The sequence below is a fragment of the Monodelphis domestica genome, chromosome 5 (assembly GCF_027887165.1).
Source record: "Monodelphis domestica isolate mMonDom1 chromosome 5, mMonDom1.pri, whole genome shotgun sequence".
NCBI lineage: Eukaryota > Metazoa > Chordata > Mammalia > Didelphimorphia > Didelphidae > Monodelphis > Monodelphis domestica.
The window spans coordinates 133273013-133288492 of NC_077231.1; the positions used below are offsets into that span (position 1 = coordinate 133273013).

The following is a 15480-nucleotide window of genomic DNA, read 5'->3' on the forward strand; positions in this document are numbered from 1 at the left end:
AAATACTGAGAGAGTTGTGGGTATAAGCCTCAGCTCAGACCTTAGAATTGCATGAAAAGAGGCTACCAATAGTCCCAATAAATAGTAAAACCTGAGCTACTCCCATTTTTTAATCCATTATCAGCTTTACTATAATTTTTATACCAACAAAAATGCTATATATTTTTAAGCCTAATTAAAGAATTATCCTTTAGAGAACCATGGCTCTTCATGACTCCGCTGAACTTTGCTAGTTTTGGTCTCATGTATTTTAGAATTAATATGCCTAATAGCATAAGTACAATAATCAGATGCCTTAATTTAAACTTTTATTATGGTGCAATTTAAACTATCAACTGTTTTAAATGATAGTTAACCTAATTGTTAAATTGTTAACCTAAATTGTTAAATTCTGAACTACTTATTAACACACTGATTTATTTTAACCTATAGTATGATATGAAAATAAAAATCAGGAAGCTCAGGCTTCTTTTCAAATAAGTATCAAAACAGACAAATAATGTTCTTCACAATTTGCATCTTAATTTCATTTATTAAATCTATCCTCATTTTTAAAAAATGTAAAATAAAACCAAAAAACACCCATAAGTAATTTCTTTACTCTTGAAACTCCCGTGCTTTTAAAATTAGATTGCTTTCAAACAACAAATGGAGGGGTTGTCAAAATGTAGTAAGCCAAAACTATACAAAAAAAAATAAAAAAAAATAGATTAAATCTCATGGGAAAATGTCCCAGATCAAAATGCCATTTATAAAAATTCCATCACACTAATTTCTTAAAACACTTTTTTTGAGTTGGTCTTTTTGGGGGGAATCTAACTTAGATGAAGGGGGAAAACCAGCTAAAAACCCCCTTTAAAAAACACGACAACAACAATTTTAAACAAATTTTGATAAAGTAGAGGGCCAGGGTAAGGAATGAATGGAAGGAGCAGGGAGCTTCTAAAAGAGGGAAAAGGTAGAAGGGGAGAGATAAGAATTGAGAAATAAGCAAAAATGCCTGGAATAAATAAAAAGGGTATTTTTCTACCTTACAAGATGGAACAAGCAAACTTCAAAAACTAATGAGTATAAATCGCTTATTAATGTGACAGTACTTTCCCAGAGAGATTTTGTAGGTGTTGTTATGTAATATTATGAATATTTTAAGATTAAGTTCAGACTGAGGTATATATAAACTAAATATAAATAAAATTTTAAATATACTTATTACATAAGGAATTTGGTTTCATATTTTTACTAAAAAGTCAATTCTTCAACTACCTAATATGCTTTAGCAAAAGAATGTGATTCCCAACAAATTATAGTATTAAACAAAAAAAATCTACAGATAAAATAAGAATTGTGTTTGCTATCTAGTCTCTCAAACTTATCAAAGAAATGTAAACCTCTGAGCTACCAACCCAGGTGGTAGAAATTACATCAAATTAATTATTGCATTAGAAAATAGTTTCATATTTTAATTGTGACAGTTGTAAATTACTAGTGTTGGCATCATTTTTATTAATTTATATGCCAAAAGCAGAAGAAAAAGTTTGGATGAAAAGCCAACAAGAACAGAACCAAATTAAAAAAGCGGGTGGAAGCGCCTTACCAGTTTTGGGTGTCAAACTCAAATCTGTGTCAGAAGAAGAGGACTGTCGACTGTAGGACTTGGAAGGTGAAAAGGAATAAGTTTGATTTTTCAGAGGGGTGGAGGGTCCTGATGAGTGAGTATTGGGATTGGGATCTTCATTGAAGGGAATCCTGCCAGAAGAAGTTGGAAAGATATTAAGCAATCATGTGCCAAAGGACCTGGCTTATGGCAGCATGATCCAAACACCAGGATGGGATGGGTTGGGGTTGGGCCAGCAGTCATTTCTTAAGAGTGAAGCTGGGGATGAGGCCAAAGACAAAGAATTGCTATTTACCCATTCAGTATTCTTCAGATAAATATTATCTGCACTGAAACAATTAACAAGCCAAGTAAAAGGCATGAAATGTCAGACTCAGGGAAAAAAAATATACCGAAGATAAATAACCAAAGAGAATAAATACATGGCTAAAAATATTTTCAAATAAACAATGCTTTTGGATTCCAGTTACAAAAGAAAAAAAATGATGATGACTGCAAACGATGTGTGTAAATATGTTCAAATATACTGATATTTGCACACATATATATCTTCCAAAAAAAATGTTTCCTTATCCTATAGCATCAAGAGTGCCACAGCTAAAAACAAAACAAAGAAGAAAATGGATATAACTACACTAAAACATTTCTGTTTCATATAGAATCACTGCTTACCTGTTCTCCAACAAGGTCTCTTCCATAGAATTACACATGGTTTTATAAAAGGTTTAAAATGTTTTATAAAAGAGGAAAAATAAAATGATGTAAATAATTTGAACAAAAATTAATTTTCTTCCCAATTATAATTCTGGTTTTCAAGTATAACCAGAAAGGAAATGCAAAAGCTACATATCAGAGAATTCCACTGTAAATTCAAATGTGTATTTATGAGAAAAAACAACTAGAAAACAAGTGTAGGGGTCTATAGAAGAGACTTTGGAAGTGAAAAGGACACTTTTGTTTTCCAAACAACTACAGCCTTTGTTTTAGCAGTTGAATATAGTAGTTTCTTCACCGACAGCAGGACTTCCAGTGAGAAAAGGAAGGACAAAAGATTTGTGGTACCTGCCTACACTGCCTGCCTGCCTGCCCTTTGCGACCACTCTGCCTGTGGCCTGTCTCTTCCCAGCTCCTGAGTCTGAGCAGTCTCGTACCAGTGTAGATGAGAGTGGGAACAGACACAGAGAAGTTCTGAGTAAGTCGTGAGCCAGTAGCAGTGTGAATTGGGCTGTTGTGAGTCGAGCGGCATCCATGGCTTGGAGGGTGAACCAGCGGAGACCTGAGAGAATTTGCAGTCAAGGTGGAAGAAAAGAAAACAATATATACAACAGATTGCAAAGTTTTGTTAAAATGATTGCAGGGTGCTTTAGTTAGAGGAAAGCATATTATTTTTAAGCAGCTCTTAAGAGTTATAATCCCTAACCATGCAAAAGACCAGAAGAAACCCAAAAAGGGATGATGATAAGGGAGAAAACAGATACACATTGCCTAAAGGTTTATTTTAGTCACAAATTTTAAAGAAAAAGTTAACAAACTATGATCTTTGATAAGAGAATTATCAAGTAGAAAGTACGCTATATCTTCTTGCTTAGCTAAATTTAAGATTTTGGTTCTAAAGTTGCTTTTAAAAATAAAAGGTTTCTCTTTACCTATATTTTCACTGACTTCACAGTACAGACTTTATGGGAGGAAAACAGCCATAAAACTGAAAAGTTGAATACGAAGAGCTAAATCACATTACATCTTTGAAATTAATAAAACTAAATAATGTATCACTTAAAAAATCAAATTCTTTAAGGGAATTTTAAATACCATGATTAACTAAACAAAAATTTCCAATGAACAATTTTGGTATATGAGCCAAAAAAAAAAATACCATGACAGTTCAGGATAAGGAGAACTCTAATCAAGTGAAAATATATAAGGATGTAGCCACCAACAGAATAAATATCTTGATGCATAATATATGTGTCATTTTAAAAGTGATGACAACATACACAGAAAAAAGCACTAATAAAAATGCATCATTAAGTCAATAATTTTTAAAATTAATTTCCTTTGAGTGATTCCTTGAATAAAATTGAAAAAAATACACTTTTCAAAGGGCAATCTAAATTCAATTTTGTGAGACAGCAATGTTAACATCCTAAATTAGGAAATATAGAATGCATAGTATAGTAAAATATTTATTTACATAATAAAAACTTTACCAGTAAACAATATTTGACATGTATGTGCAAATTAAAGCATTTTTACTTAAAAAAGATATGAATGTCCTCGATAAAAAAATCTACAGGTCATGAATGGTATTTATACAATTTATTTCATATACTTTCTTCATTAAGACACATTAAAATATATATAAGCTCTTGTGAATAAACACTGAAGAAAATATTGGGTCTTTTTTTCTCCAGTATTCATTTAGTCAAGAGAAGTTTAGGAAGCCTATCCTCCATTGGCCTTATTTTATGGTCCTTTATCATTGATGAAATAGTATTATACAGTAAAAGTATTCTCACAGAATAATAGTTCTCAAAGAACTGTCTTCCAATTCTGATGGCTATGGTAATCTTCAATATGGTTGGCAGGCCAGTCTTCCTATTTTTATAACATGTGGGAACCCATATTCTTATAATATACTTATGTACATAAAAATTAGATGCTACTTATTTGGTATTCCACCAACAGAAATCACCAAAATAATTTCTGGTTAGGTCTCATTTTAATAAATAGATGAGGTCAGTGGTCTCTGCATTATTTTACTCAGATAAAATGGTACAAAACCACCATGATGAACAAAAGAAATCTTACAATGGAAAATCCTACCCTTCAAAAAATGAAATTAATGTACATTACATTTAATGATATCTGTACTATAGTTATATGCTGATAAAAGCATTTAAAATTTTAACTTTCTTAACTGCAGACAGATAAATCATTTTAAAAAGCATTTTACACAACATATTTTTTCTTTAAGGATAGTATAAACATTTAAAGAAGATTCCACTGCCTTAGGCCCACCTACTCTTCCTTCACTCTCTCTCTCAAGGACCTCATCAACTCTCATGGGTTTAATTATTTATCATCTGCTGGTAGATGAAGCATCTATCAATATATTTAGCTCCACTCTGCTCCCCAAACTTCGATTTTATATCACAAATTTTCTATTGGATATCTCAACTGCCAGCATGTCCAAAAGAAAACTAGGGCCCTTCTCCAAAATCTAAGCCTTTTCCAAACCTGCTTATTTCTACTAAAAGAACCATCATCCTTGCAATCTCTCAAGTTTAAAACTTTGGTATTATCCTCAACTTCTCACACTTTCTTACTTCATTCATTTAATCAACTGCCAAATTTTGCCATTTCTAACTTCACATCTCTTCTATTGAACGTTCTACCTCTCTTGTATCTCTTATACCTCATATCTGACCTTATATATGACTCTCATCCACCTCTCCCCTAGATTCTTGCATCAGCTTCCTAATCAGTTATTGCTTCAAGATTCCCCACACCACTTCAGTCCCTCATCAACAGTGTTGCCAAGATAATATTCCTTGAGTTCAGACCTATATGACTAAACTGTACTAGATTCCTAGAAACAAATACAAAGTCCTTCACACAATCTTGCTAACGTATCTTTTCTACCTAATTATAAATGATCTCCCTGACTCCCAGCACTCTGTGATTGAGTTAAAGTGATCTCTCTTTTCCTCACCCATGAACACTCACACTCCATCTCCAGGCTCTAGGTCTTTCCATTGTCTGCCTTCCATATTGGAATGTACTCCCTCTGAGACTCTGCCCTCCTGTAAAATTCAACTTAAGCACCAGCATCAGAGTGCAGACTTTCCTGATCTCCCATCATGGTTACTGCAAACCACCTTGAATGCCACTAATTTGTATTTATATGCATTTACTCTCTTCATAGTAACTCCATATCTAGACAAACAGGTCTTCATTTCCCATGTAAAATGTAATCTCCTTGAGGACAAAGATGGCTTCCACAGATTGTATCTGTACTGCCAGGCTCTGCATGGTTCCAGATATAGAACAGCCATCTACAAATGTGTGCTGACCAAAAGACTTTAAATTTGTTCAAACTATTTAAAAAGTAAGACAGTAACCCTCTGAGGGATAAGTGCATAAATTCAAATGAGATTAACTTTTAATACCAATTTTAAATCAGGCATATTTTTAAAGCATTGGATTGTATAAAAACACAAAAGCCCATTTCATTTCTTAATTACATAACCAACAATGGAGCTTAAAGCATCCCCGGGATATGTGCTATGGGTTCAATTGAATGATACCACTTAAAATGAAGACCTTTGAGCACTACATATGAAGGCTCTATAAACCCTTCACATAGAACTAAAATGAAGCCATACTTTACCAAATTTTCTTTGATTAATAATCTTTTGTTTTATTAGGGTATATGCACAGTTATGGATATATAAGTTGTAGGATGAAATTTTATGTAGGTTTATATATTGTTAAGTTGTCAGGAATATTAAAAAGACAGTTTAAAAGATCAGAGATATTCTGAAATGTTGTATTATTTTCATAGGTATTTTCAGAAGATACTCTCAATTACAAGTGTTTAACTCTTTCACAAAATAAGTGTATTCCATTATATTAGAATTCACTATAGCAGGATTAGAAAACTGAGAAATAACTTCAGGATACAGTCCTAGAAGATTCAAATTTATGGAACAGGATTCTTCAAGATGCAAAATTTGTTCCCTAGTCACTTAATATTGCAGCAAATAATATGTAAAGAGATTGATGTAACCATCTCCTATCTTTATTCTTTGTAATTCATGTGAAACAAGGATAAAGAGAGCTACAAGCTCTATACTTAGAGAAGCCAGATGCCCTAAAGCAGTAGAGTTCATTGCAAGTAAAACAAAAAGGGAACACAATATTTCTTTTAGAATCCTTTTGTGATAAGGGGAAAAAAAACAATCTGGGTCCCCCAATACCACTTGCTATTGAAACTGCTGCCTAGTTTCCTTTGTAAAGTAGGACAGAAAAAGAAGCAATGGACTTGCAGTCAGAAAACTTAGTTTTAAGTAATAGTTTTATCACTTCCTGGATATTAAATCTTGAGCAAGTAACTTCATTTTCAGTTTCCTCAGCTACAAAATGGGGAGCTAAAATTGGAATAAATGACTGCTAAGGTCTTCTTTCAGTCATAAATTCTATGATGCTCATCTCAAAACATAGAAAAACAAGGTCCCTCTGCCCTCATTTTGCCCCTCTCTCATATTTTAAGGTAATTTTAGTAAATTTTTTAAAGGAGTAGTCAAAAGAAAAATTCATTTTTCTATTAATCTGACTGAAATACATCCAAATGTTAAATATTACCCATACTCCTTAGATATAACACCAAAGGGGGTTGAGTAAATATACAATGAAGACTACTTAAAGGCATCTGATGGCTTAACTACCTTCTACAACTGTGACACAAACATCTTTCTAATACATGGATTAGCCTAGCTTGGTACCACTCTATTATCACAAACAGTACACAGATCAGCAACCAAAGAGTCCTTAAGGATTTCTCAGAAAATGTGTGAAATGCAACCCACAAAAACTCACTCTTCTGGGACAAAGATATTTAGTCCAAAATTAAGTTCAAAGAGGAGAGTGTTAATACAATACATATAGCAGCAGAAATTGTATTTTCTAATCCAGAAAACTGTAATCTCTGATTAAAGAACAAACAAGAATTTTTAGGTTTCTGAATAGGTCAGATTTTGACAGTGAATTCTGACAGAAAATTACTATGTTAATAAAAAAAATGCTGGCTCACCCTACTGGCCATGTTTAAAATAAAGTGAATATGTACAGAAAAAAGATGAATAGCTTTCTTCATTAAAAGTTATGCACTTACTCATACTTACTCTTTCATTTCTTTGGATGGGGAATTGCATGCAGGAAGAAAAGCTGCTGTGCTACTTAATTTATCCAGTGTACAGGCTGTTCCTATGGCTCGTACCACTAATCCAGATTCTCCTTCCAGATCAAAGCACTGTAAGTACCCAACAACTGCGTTTCCTCTCATTTCAAGTACTTTCAAACCAATCTTCCTTTGTAGTTCACCTATAAGAAAAAAATTCAGTCTTTTAAAAAGTAAATCAATTACTGTGCTATGAAATTAAATAGGTAATACATTACTGAAACTTCACAAATCTAGAGCTGAAAGGATCTTAAATATCAATTAGCCCAAACTCCTTATTCTATTGATAGGAAAACTGAGGCCCAGAATGGTCATTTATCTGGTAAATGATGGAATGGACATTAAATACTACTATTTCTCAATATACCTCTAATCTTCATTTAGATATTTATTTTTATTAAAAACTTAAATATATTTTTTCTGTATTTTTAAGTTGAAATCTTAGATTTCAATATACATGTAAATGACCTTTCAAATACTCTGGTTTCCAACTCCATCAACCATCTTAAGTTCCATTATATCTATCTTCACTCTACCTCATACACATATAAACTTGGTCTTCAAGTTTACTGCTGGGACTACGACTTTGCAGAGAAATAAAACCATTCAATATTGAAAATAGTGGTCCCTTTAATTTTAGTGGAATCTGTTTATGGGGCATTTCAATGAAGAGTACACTGCCTAAAGCAGTTAGGTGGCACAACAGATAGTGCTGGACCTGAAGTAAAAAAAAAAAACTGAGTTCAAATCTAGCCTCAGATGCTTCCTCAATGTGGGACCATTTCCTCATCTGTAAAATGGGGATAATAATAGCACTAACTCCTGGGGCTATTGTGAGGCTCAGATAAGATCTTTGTAAAGCACTTAACACAATGCCTGCTGCATAGTAAGTGCTATAAAAATGTTAACTGTCATTATTGTTATATGGCTACATGGAGACATTCAATGGAGTTCTAGGGACAAAAGCTGGAGTAAGAAGGAAAGATACAAGACAGCATCCACCCCTTAGGTAGGAGCAGCAGCAGTTGACACTTCTGACACTAAATCCTTCACACTAAAGCCAGGGCTGACTCTAATGCTGGCCAGAGAAGGAAATACATTGTAGTGGTCTTTCAAAAGAATTTGCAGGGCTCATGGGTTACATCAAGGTCTAACTGGGAGTCCTGGAGTTCACTTCTTCACTCCATGCATCAGAGCAGGTGAGATATTTTAACAAGGAGGGATTGAGTCCCACTCAAGGATTGATTTTTTCCCCTCAGCCCTGAGATCACAGTTAGAAAGACATAAATCCAATGGAAACTGGAATCTCTTCTCTTGGTAATCACATTGACTGCCTCAAGTTCAATGATCATTTCTATATATATATAACTCCTAAATCTAAATATCCAGTCTAAATTTGCCTCTCAACTCATCTTATATTACTAACTGCTTGCTAACTAGGATGTCTCACAGGCAACTAGCTAAAAGCAGACCATATTTTTCTTTCCCCCAAATCCATCCCTCCTCCAAAGGTCCCAATTTCTGTTGAGGGTACCCCAAATCCAGTTACCAAACTGCATGATAGTCATATTAGTTTTTTTTTCTATGACTCTCACCTGCCAAATCCATCCAATCAGTTACTAAGTATTTTAATTTTTACATCCATGATTGTCTATTCTCTACCTCACATGACTTGATCACTACCCTAGTTCCAGACTTCATCAACTGGTATCTGTTCTATTACAAAAGTCTCCTAATTTGTCTCCTTGTATCCAATCCTCCCTCCTCATCTTTAATCCAATGTCTACTCAAGTGGATCTTACAGTTTTGAATCTTCTAACCAAAAATGACGAGGGCAACCCATCTAGAGCTATCCATCTTATGTCTGTTTCTTCCCATAAGTTCTCAATAGGGAATACTTTCAATGTGCTATACACACATATTCCTCACCTGATCTTAGGAAGACAGCAATGGACTGCTTTGGCTATATACCCATCATCTTTCACCTCTGATTGTCCCACCCTCCTTTCCTATTATACATTTCCACAATGTTTTTTATTCTTAATGGTTATATGTTAAAACCTGTTCAGACCCACCCTGTGCCACTTTATAGTGTGATATTCATTTTTAATTCTTCAGAGTCTATGTGCAGCCATATGACAATATTGGTGGAATATTGGTATTAAAAAGATGCTTCTTTGTTTCCAAGAGAAGTTTGGTTTCATTAAAAGAGCTCTGTTGGGGGCAGCTGGGTAGCTCAGTGGATTGAGTGTCAGGCCTAGAGACAGGAGGTCCTAGGTTCAAATCTGGCTTCAGACACTTCCCAGCTGTGTGACCCTGGGCAAGTCACTTGACCCCCATTGCCTAGCCCTTACCACTCTTCTGCCTTGGAGCCAATACACATTATTGACTCCATGATGGAAGGTAAGGGGTTAAAAAAAAAGAGCTCTGTTAACTTCCTAAAGGTAATCCATCTTACTTTCCACCTATTTATTTAATTCTGAGCCCAATTCATTCTTTTGTATTGTCAGACCCAACTATTTAAATGGAGAGAAATGTATATATAATATACAAAAAGTATTCTTCATGCACTTGGTCTTTCCTATGGGGATGGCAAAATCAAACTCTTTTGAGTGAGTATATTTCTTTTCCAGTAAGTTCTGAAATACACTAGGGTTTGATGCAGTTATTAGCTTCAAGTACAAACAGAAATATTTGGAGGCTCTCACATTCCAAAGAAAATTCATCTTCAACTTGGACTCTTGTGTCAGATTTCCTCCATCAGTCACAAATACTTATGGATATTATACATCTCTCTTCCTTATGACTCCCCTGATATTAATGGTTAAAGGGTAGTGAGCAAGGTTATTCCTATTATTTTATTTCAAGGAATTTTGAAATTATGGATGGGAGGCAACTTCTTAGAAGAAAACCTTTAGGGCGACATTTTGTTCAACCCAATCAAATGTTCTTCTATAAGCAACAACAACAACAAAAAGCATAGTGAGCTCTTACATAATCCAGATATTCAGTTGATTGTGTCAATTTAAAGATGTGATCCACTGGAAAATATTGCATATAAAGACTTCTGGGTAAACATGGCGGCAATCTAGACACGAATCGCTTCCTCTCCCCAGCACCCAACAAAATAGACTACCTCAAAAGAACATAAAAACCATCTTCAGAAGAATGGAGGGACTCTACAGTAGGGCACAGCATTGAAGGTATATGGGGAGCATTTCCACACTATAAGAAGGAGAAAAAGCTCGCACCCAAATGTGAGCCGAGCTACCCTCTCCCACCTCACCTAGGGAACCAGAGTGGGACCAGCGCACTCACCAGAGACAGTGAGTGAGCAAGGGACGTCTCTGTAGTGAGTAGGGGGCACACCTCGGTCCTTGGGAACTGACTAGGACTGCCAGGGATCTAACCCTGAGAGTGGTTACACAGGAGACTACTGTGCACTGGAGAGCTCAGACAGCAGGTGCTCTAGCAAACTGCAGAGGCTGCGGAGATTCCAGAGATTGCCTGAAGCAAAAGTTCCACTCCTTAACTCCACAGAGAACCTGCCCATCTCACTCAGATTGCTGAATAAAAAGGAAAGGGAAAACCATCAAAGGAATGGCTCATTGTGCCCAAGACCAACCCTACCAGAAAAACAGGAAGAAAGTGACTCTTGAAAACTTTTACAGAGGGAAAACCTAGGCTACAGAGGAAAAAGAGGATGAAATACAAACAAACTCAAAACCTTCCCCCCAAAAAATGGAAATTGTCCACAAGCTCTGGAAGAATTCAAATTGGAGCTTATCCAAAAGATGGAAACCTTCTGGCAAGAAAAATGGGAAAAAATTCAGAAAGAGGTCAACAGTCTGATAGACAAGAACTTCCAATTGGAGAAACAGCTGGAAGCCTCAAAAAGCAGGGCAGACCAAACTGAAAAGGAAAACCAGTCTCTAAAGACCAGAATTAAGCAAATGGAAGAGAACGATCTTGCAAAACAACAAGAATTAATAAAGCAAAGTCAAAAGATTGACAAATTAGAAGAAAACATAAAATATCTCACTGACAAAGTGACAGATCAGGAAAATGGAGGAAGGAGAGACAATTTGAGAATCATTGGTCTACCTGAAAAACCAGAGATAAACAAAAATATTGACACCATACTACAAGAAATCATTGAAGAAAATTGCCCTGAAGCTCTTTAAAAAGGAGGCAAAATAGAAATTGAAAGGGTTCATGGAACACCCTCTATACTAAATCCCCAAAAGACAACTCCCAGGAATGTAATTGCCAACTTCAAGAGCTTCCAAGCTAAAGAGAAAGTCTTACAAGAAGCCAAAAAGAGACAATTCAAATATCAAGGAGCAAAAATCAGGATTACACAAGACCTGGCAGCTTCCACACTAAAAGACCACAAGGCCTGGAACATGATATTCAGAAAGGCAAGAGAATTGGGTCTTCAAGCAAGAATCACATATCCCTCAAAACTGACTATATACTTCCAGGGGAAAGTGTGGGCATTCAACAAAATAGAAGATTTCCAAGTATTTGTAAAGAAAAGACCAGACCTCAGTGGAAAGTTTGATATCCAAACAAAAAGAACAAGAGAAACATGAAAAGGTAAATATGAAAGAAAGGAAAAAGGAGAAAATTGTTTTTTTTCTTTTATTCAAACTCTCTCCTAAAAGGACTACAATTAGATAAAATTATATATATTAATATATGGGGAAAATGTTATTTGTAACTCTCAAAAATTGTATTAATTATTAGAGTAATTAGAAGAATCACTCATAGGGAAAGATTGAAACATTAAGATGATATGGAGAAAAACAAAAGAAAGAAAAAGGGAGGGAGGGAATCAATGCTGATACCAAGAGATACTTAAAGAAATATAAATAAATTTTAAAAAATAATCTTTTTCATATAAAGATACACATAGGAAGGAGAGGGAAAGAATACTCTTATAAGAAGGAGAGGAAGAGAGTGCTAATTGGTATTACTTAAACCTTACTCTCAGAGAAATCAACTCTGGGAGGGAAGAGCATCTAGATCCACTGGGATCTTGAATTCTATCTTATCCAACAGGGTAAGGGAGAAGGGAAAACTAAGGGGATGGGGAGGACAGAGTACAAAAAGGGAGGGAAGGAGAGGGGGTAGGGAAATTAACATACCCTAAAAAAAAAACAAGAAGGGAACAAAAAGGGAAGGGCCAGAAAAGGAAGCATATCAAGGGAGGGGACTAAGGGGACTGATTAAAAGTAAACCACTGGTTTAAAAGGTTATAGCAAAAGAAGAAAGGACAGAACTAGGGAAGGATATCAAAATGCCACAAGTGACAATCATAACTTTGAATGTGAAGAGGATGAACTCACCCATAAAATGTAGATGAATAGGAGAGTGGATTAGAATCCAGAATCCTACCATATGTTGTCTTCAAGAAACACACATGAGGCGGGTAGATACTCACAAGGTCAGAATTAAAGGTTGGAGTAAGACCTATTGGGCCTCAACTGACAGAAAGAGGGCAGGAGTTGCAAACATGATATCTGACAAAGCCAAAGCAAAAGTAGACCAGATTAAAAGGGAGAGGGAAGGTAAATACACCCTGATAAAAGAGAGTATAGACAATGAGGAAATATCACAAATTAACATGTATGCACCAAATGGTATAGGCACCCAAATTTCTAATGGAGAAATTAGGAGAATTGAAGGAGGAAATAGATAGTAAAACTATACTAGTGGGAGACCTGAACCTACCACTATCAAATTTAGATAAATCAAATAAAAAAATAAATGAGAAAGAGGTAAAAGATGTGAATGAAATTTTACAAAAATTAGAGTTAATAGATATATGGAGAAAAATAAATAGGTACAAAAAGGAATACACTTTCTTTTCAGCAGCACATGGCACATTCACAAAGATTGACCATATACTAGGCCATAAAAACATGGCATACAAATGTAGAAAAGCAGAAATAATAAATGCAACCCTTTCAGATTTTAAGGCAATAAAAATAATGATCAGTAAGGGTACATGGAGAGCCAAATCAAAAATCAATTGGAAATTAAATAATATGATACTCCAGAATTGGTTAGTCAGAGAACAAATCATAGAAACAATTAATAATTTCATTAAAGAAAATGACAATGGTGAGACATCCTTTCAAACCTTATGGGATGGAATCAAAGCAGTACTCAGAGGAAAATTTATATCCCTGAGTCCATTTATTAACATTTTAGGAAGGGCAGAAATCAATGAATTATAGACATGCAAAAAATTAGAAAGCAAACAAATTAAACCCCCCCAGAAGAAAACCAAATTAGACATCCTAAAAATTAAGGGAGAAATTAATAAAATCAAAAGTGATAGAACTATTGAAGTAATAAATAAGACTAGAAGCTGGTACCTTGAAAAAACAAACAAAATAGACAAAGAGGTCAATCTAATTAAAAAAAGGAAAGAAGAGAAGCAAATTAACAGTATCATAGATGAAAAGGGGGACATTACCTCCAATGAAGAGGAAATAAAGGCAATCATTAAAAACTACTTTGCCAATTATATGGCAATAAATATGCCAACCTAGGTAATATGGACTAATATTTACAAAAATATAAATTGACTAGACTAACAGAAGAAGAAATAGAATTCTTAAATAATCCCATATCAGAAAAAGAAATCGAACAGGCCATTAAAGAACTCCCTAAGAAATAATCCCCAGGGCCTCATGGATTCACAAGTGAACTCTATCAAACATTCAAAGAACAGCTAATCCCAATACTATACGAACTATTTGACATAATAAGCAAAGAGGGAGTTCTACCAAATTCCTTTTACGATACCAATATGGTACTGATTCCAAAGCCAGGCAGATCAAAAATGGAGAAAGAAAACTACAGACCAATCTCCCTAATGAACATAGATGCAAAAATCTTAAACAGGATACTAGCAAAAAGACTCAAACAAGTGATTAGGAGGGCCATTCACTATGATCAGGTAGGATTTATAACAGGAATGCAAGGATGGTACAATATTAGGAAAACCATCCACATAATTGACCATATCAACAACATGCAAGCCAACAAAAAACACATGATTATCTCAATAGACACAGAAAAAGCCTTTGTTAAAATACAACACCCATTCCTATTAAAAACACTAGAAAGCATAGGAATAGAAGGGTCTTTCCTAAAAATAATAAACGGTATCTATCTAAAACCATCAGCAAACATCATCTGCAATGTGGATAAACTAGATGCATTCCCAATAAGATCAGGAGTGAAACAAGGATGCCCATTATCACCTCTACTATTTGACATTGTACTAGAAACACTAGCAGTAGCAATTAGAGAAGATAAAGGAATTGAAGGCATCAAAATAGGCAAGGAGGAGACCAAGTTATCACTCTTTGCGGATGACATGATGGTCTACTTAAAGAATCCTAGAGATTCAACCAAAAAGCTAATTGAAATAATCAACAACTTTAGCAAAGTTGCAGGATACAAAATAAACCCACATAAATCATCAGCTTTTCTATATATCTCCAACACAGCTCAGCAGCAAGAACTAGAAAGAGAAATCCCATTCAAAATCACCTTAGACAAAATAAAATACCTAGGAATCTACCTCCCAAGACAAACACAGGAACTATATGAACACAACTACAAAACACTCGCCACACAACTAAAACTAGACTTGAGCAAATGGAAAAACATTAACTGCTCATGGATAGGACGAGCCAATATAATAAAAATGACCATCCTACCCAAACTTATTTATCTATTTAGTGCCATACCTATTGAACTACCAAAATACTTCTTCACTGATTTAGAAAAAACCATAACAAAGTTCATTTGGAAGAACAAAAGATCAAGGATATCCAGGGAAATAATGAAAAAAAACACATATGATGGGGGCCTTGCAGTCCCT

General features: G+C 34.7%; 1 protein-coding gene across 50 annotated transcripts in view; it reads right to left on the minus strand.

The window, feature by feature from the left end:
• The window catches only part of C2CD5 (C2 calcium dependent domain containing 5), a 164108-nt gene that overhangs the window by 115886 nt on the left and 32742 nt on the right, over positions 1-15480 (minus strand). For 25 of the 50 annotated variants that reach the window (XM_056799392.1, XM_056799366.1, XM_056799378.1 and 22 more), the window contains 2 exons: positions 7519-7717; positions 2767-2891 (listed from right to left, as the gene is read on the minus strand). In XM_056799392.1, coding sequence (XP_056655370.1) covers positions 2767-2891; positions 7519-7717 — 324 coding nt within the window. Of the gene's footprint in view, positions 1-1594; positions 1747-2766; positions 2892-7518; positions 7718-15480 lie in introns of those variants that run through there. The other 25 variants (XM_056799400.1, XM_056799356.1, XM_056799354.1 and 22 more) reach the window with 2 other exon arrangements.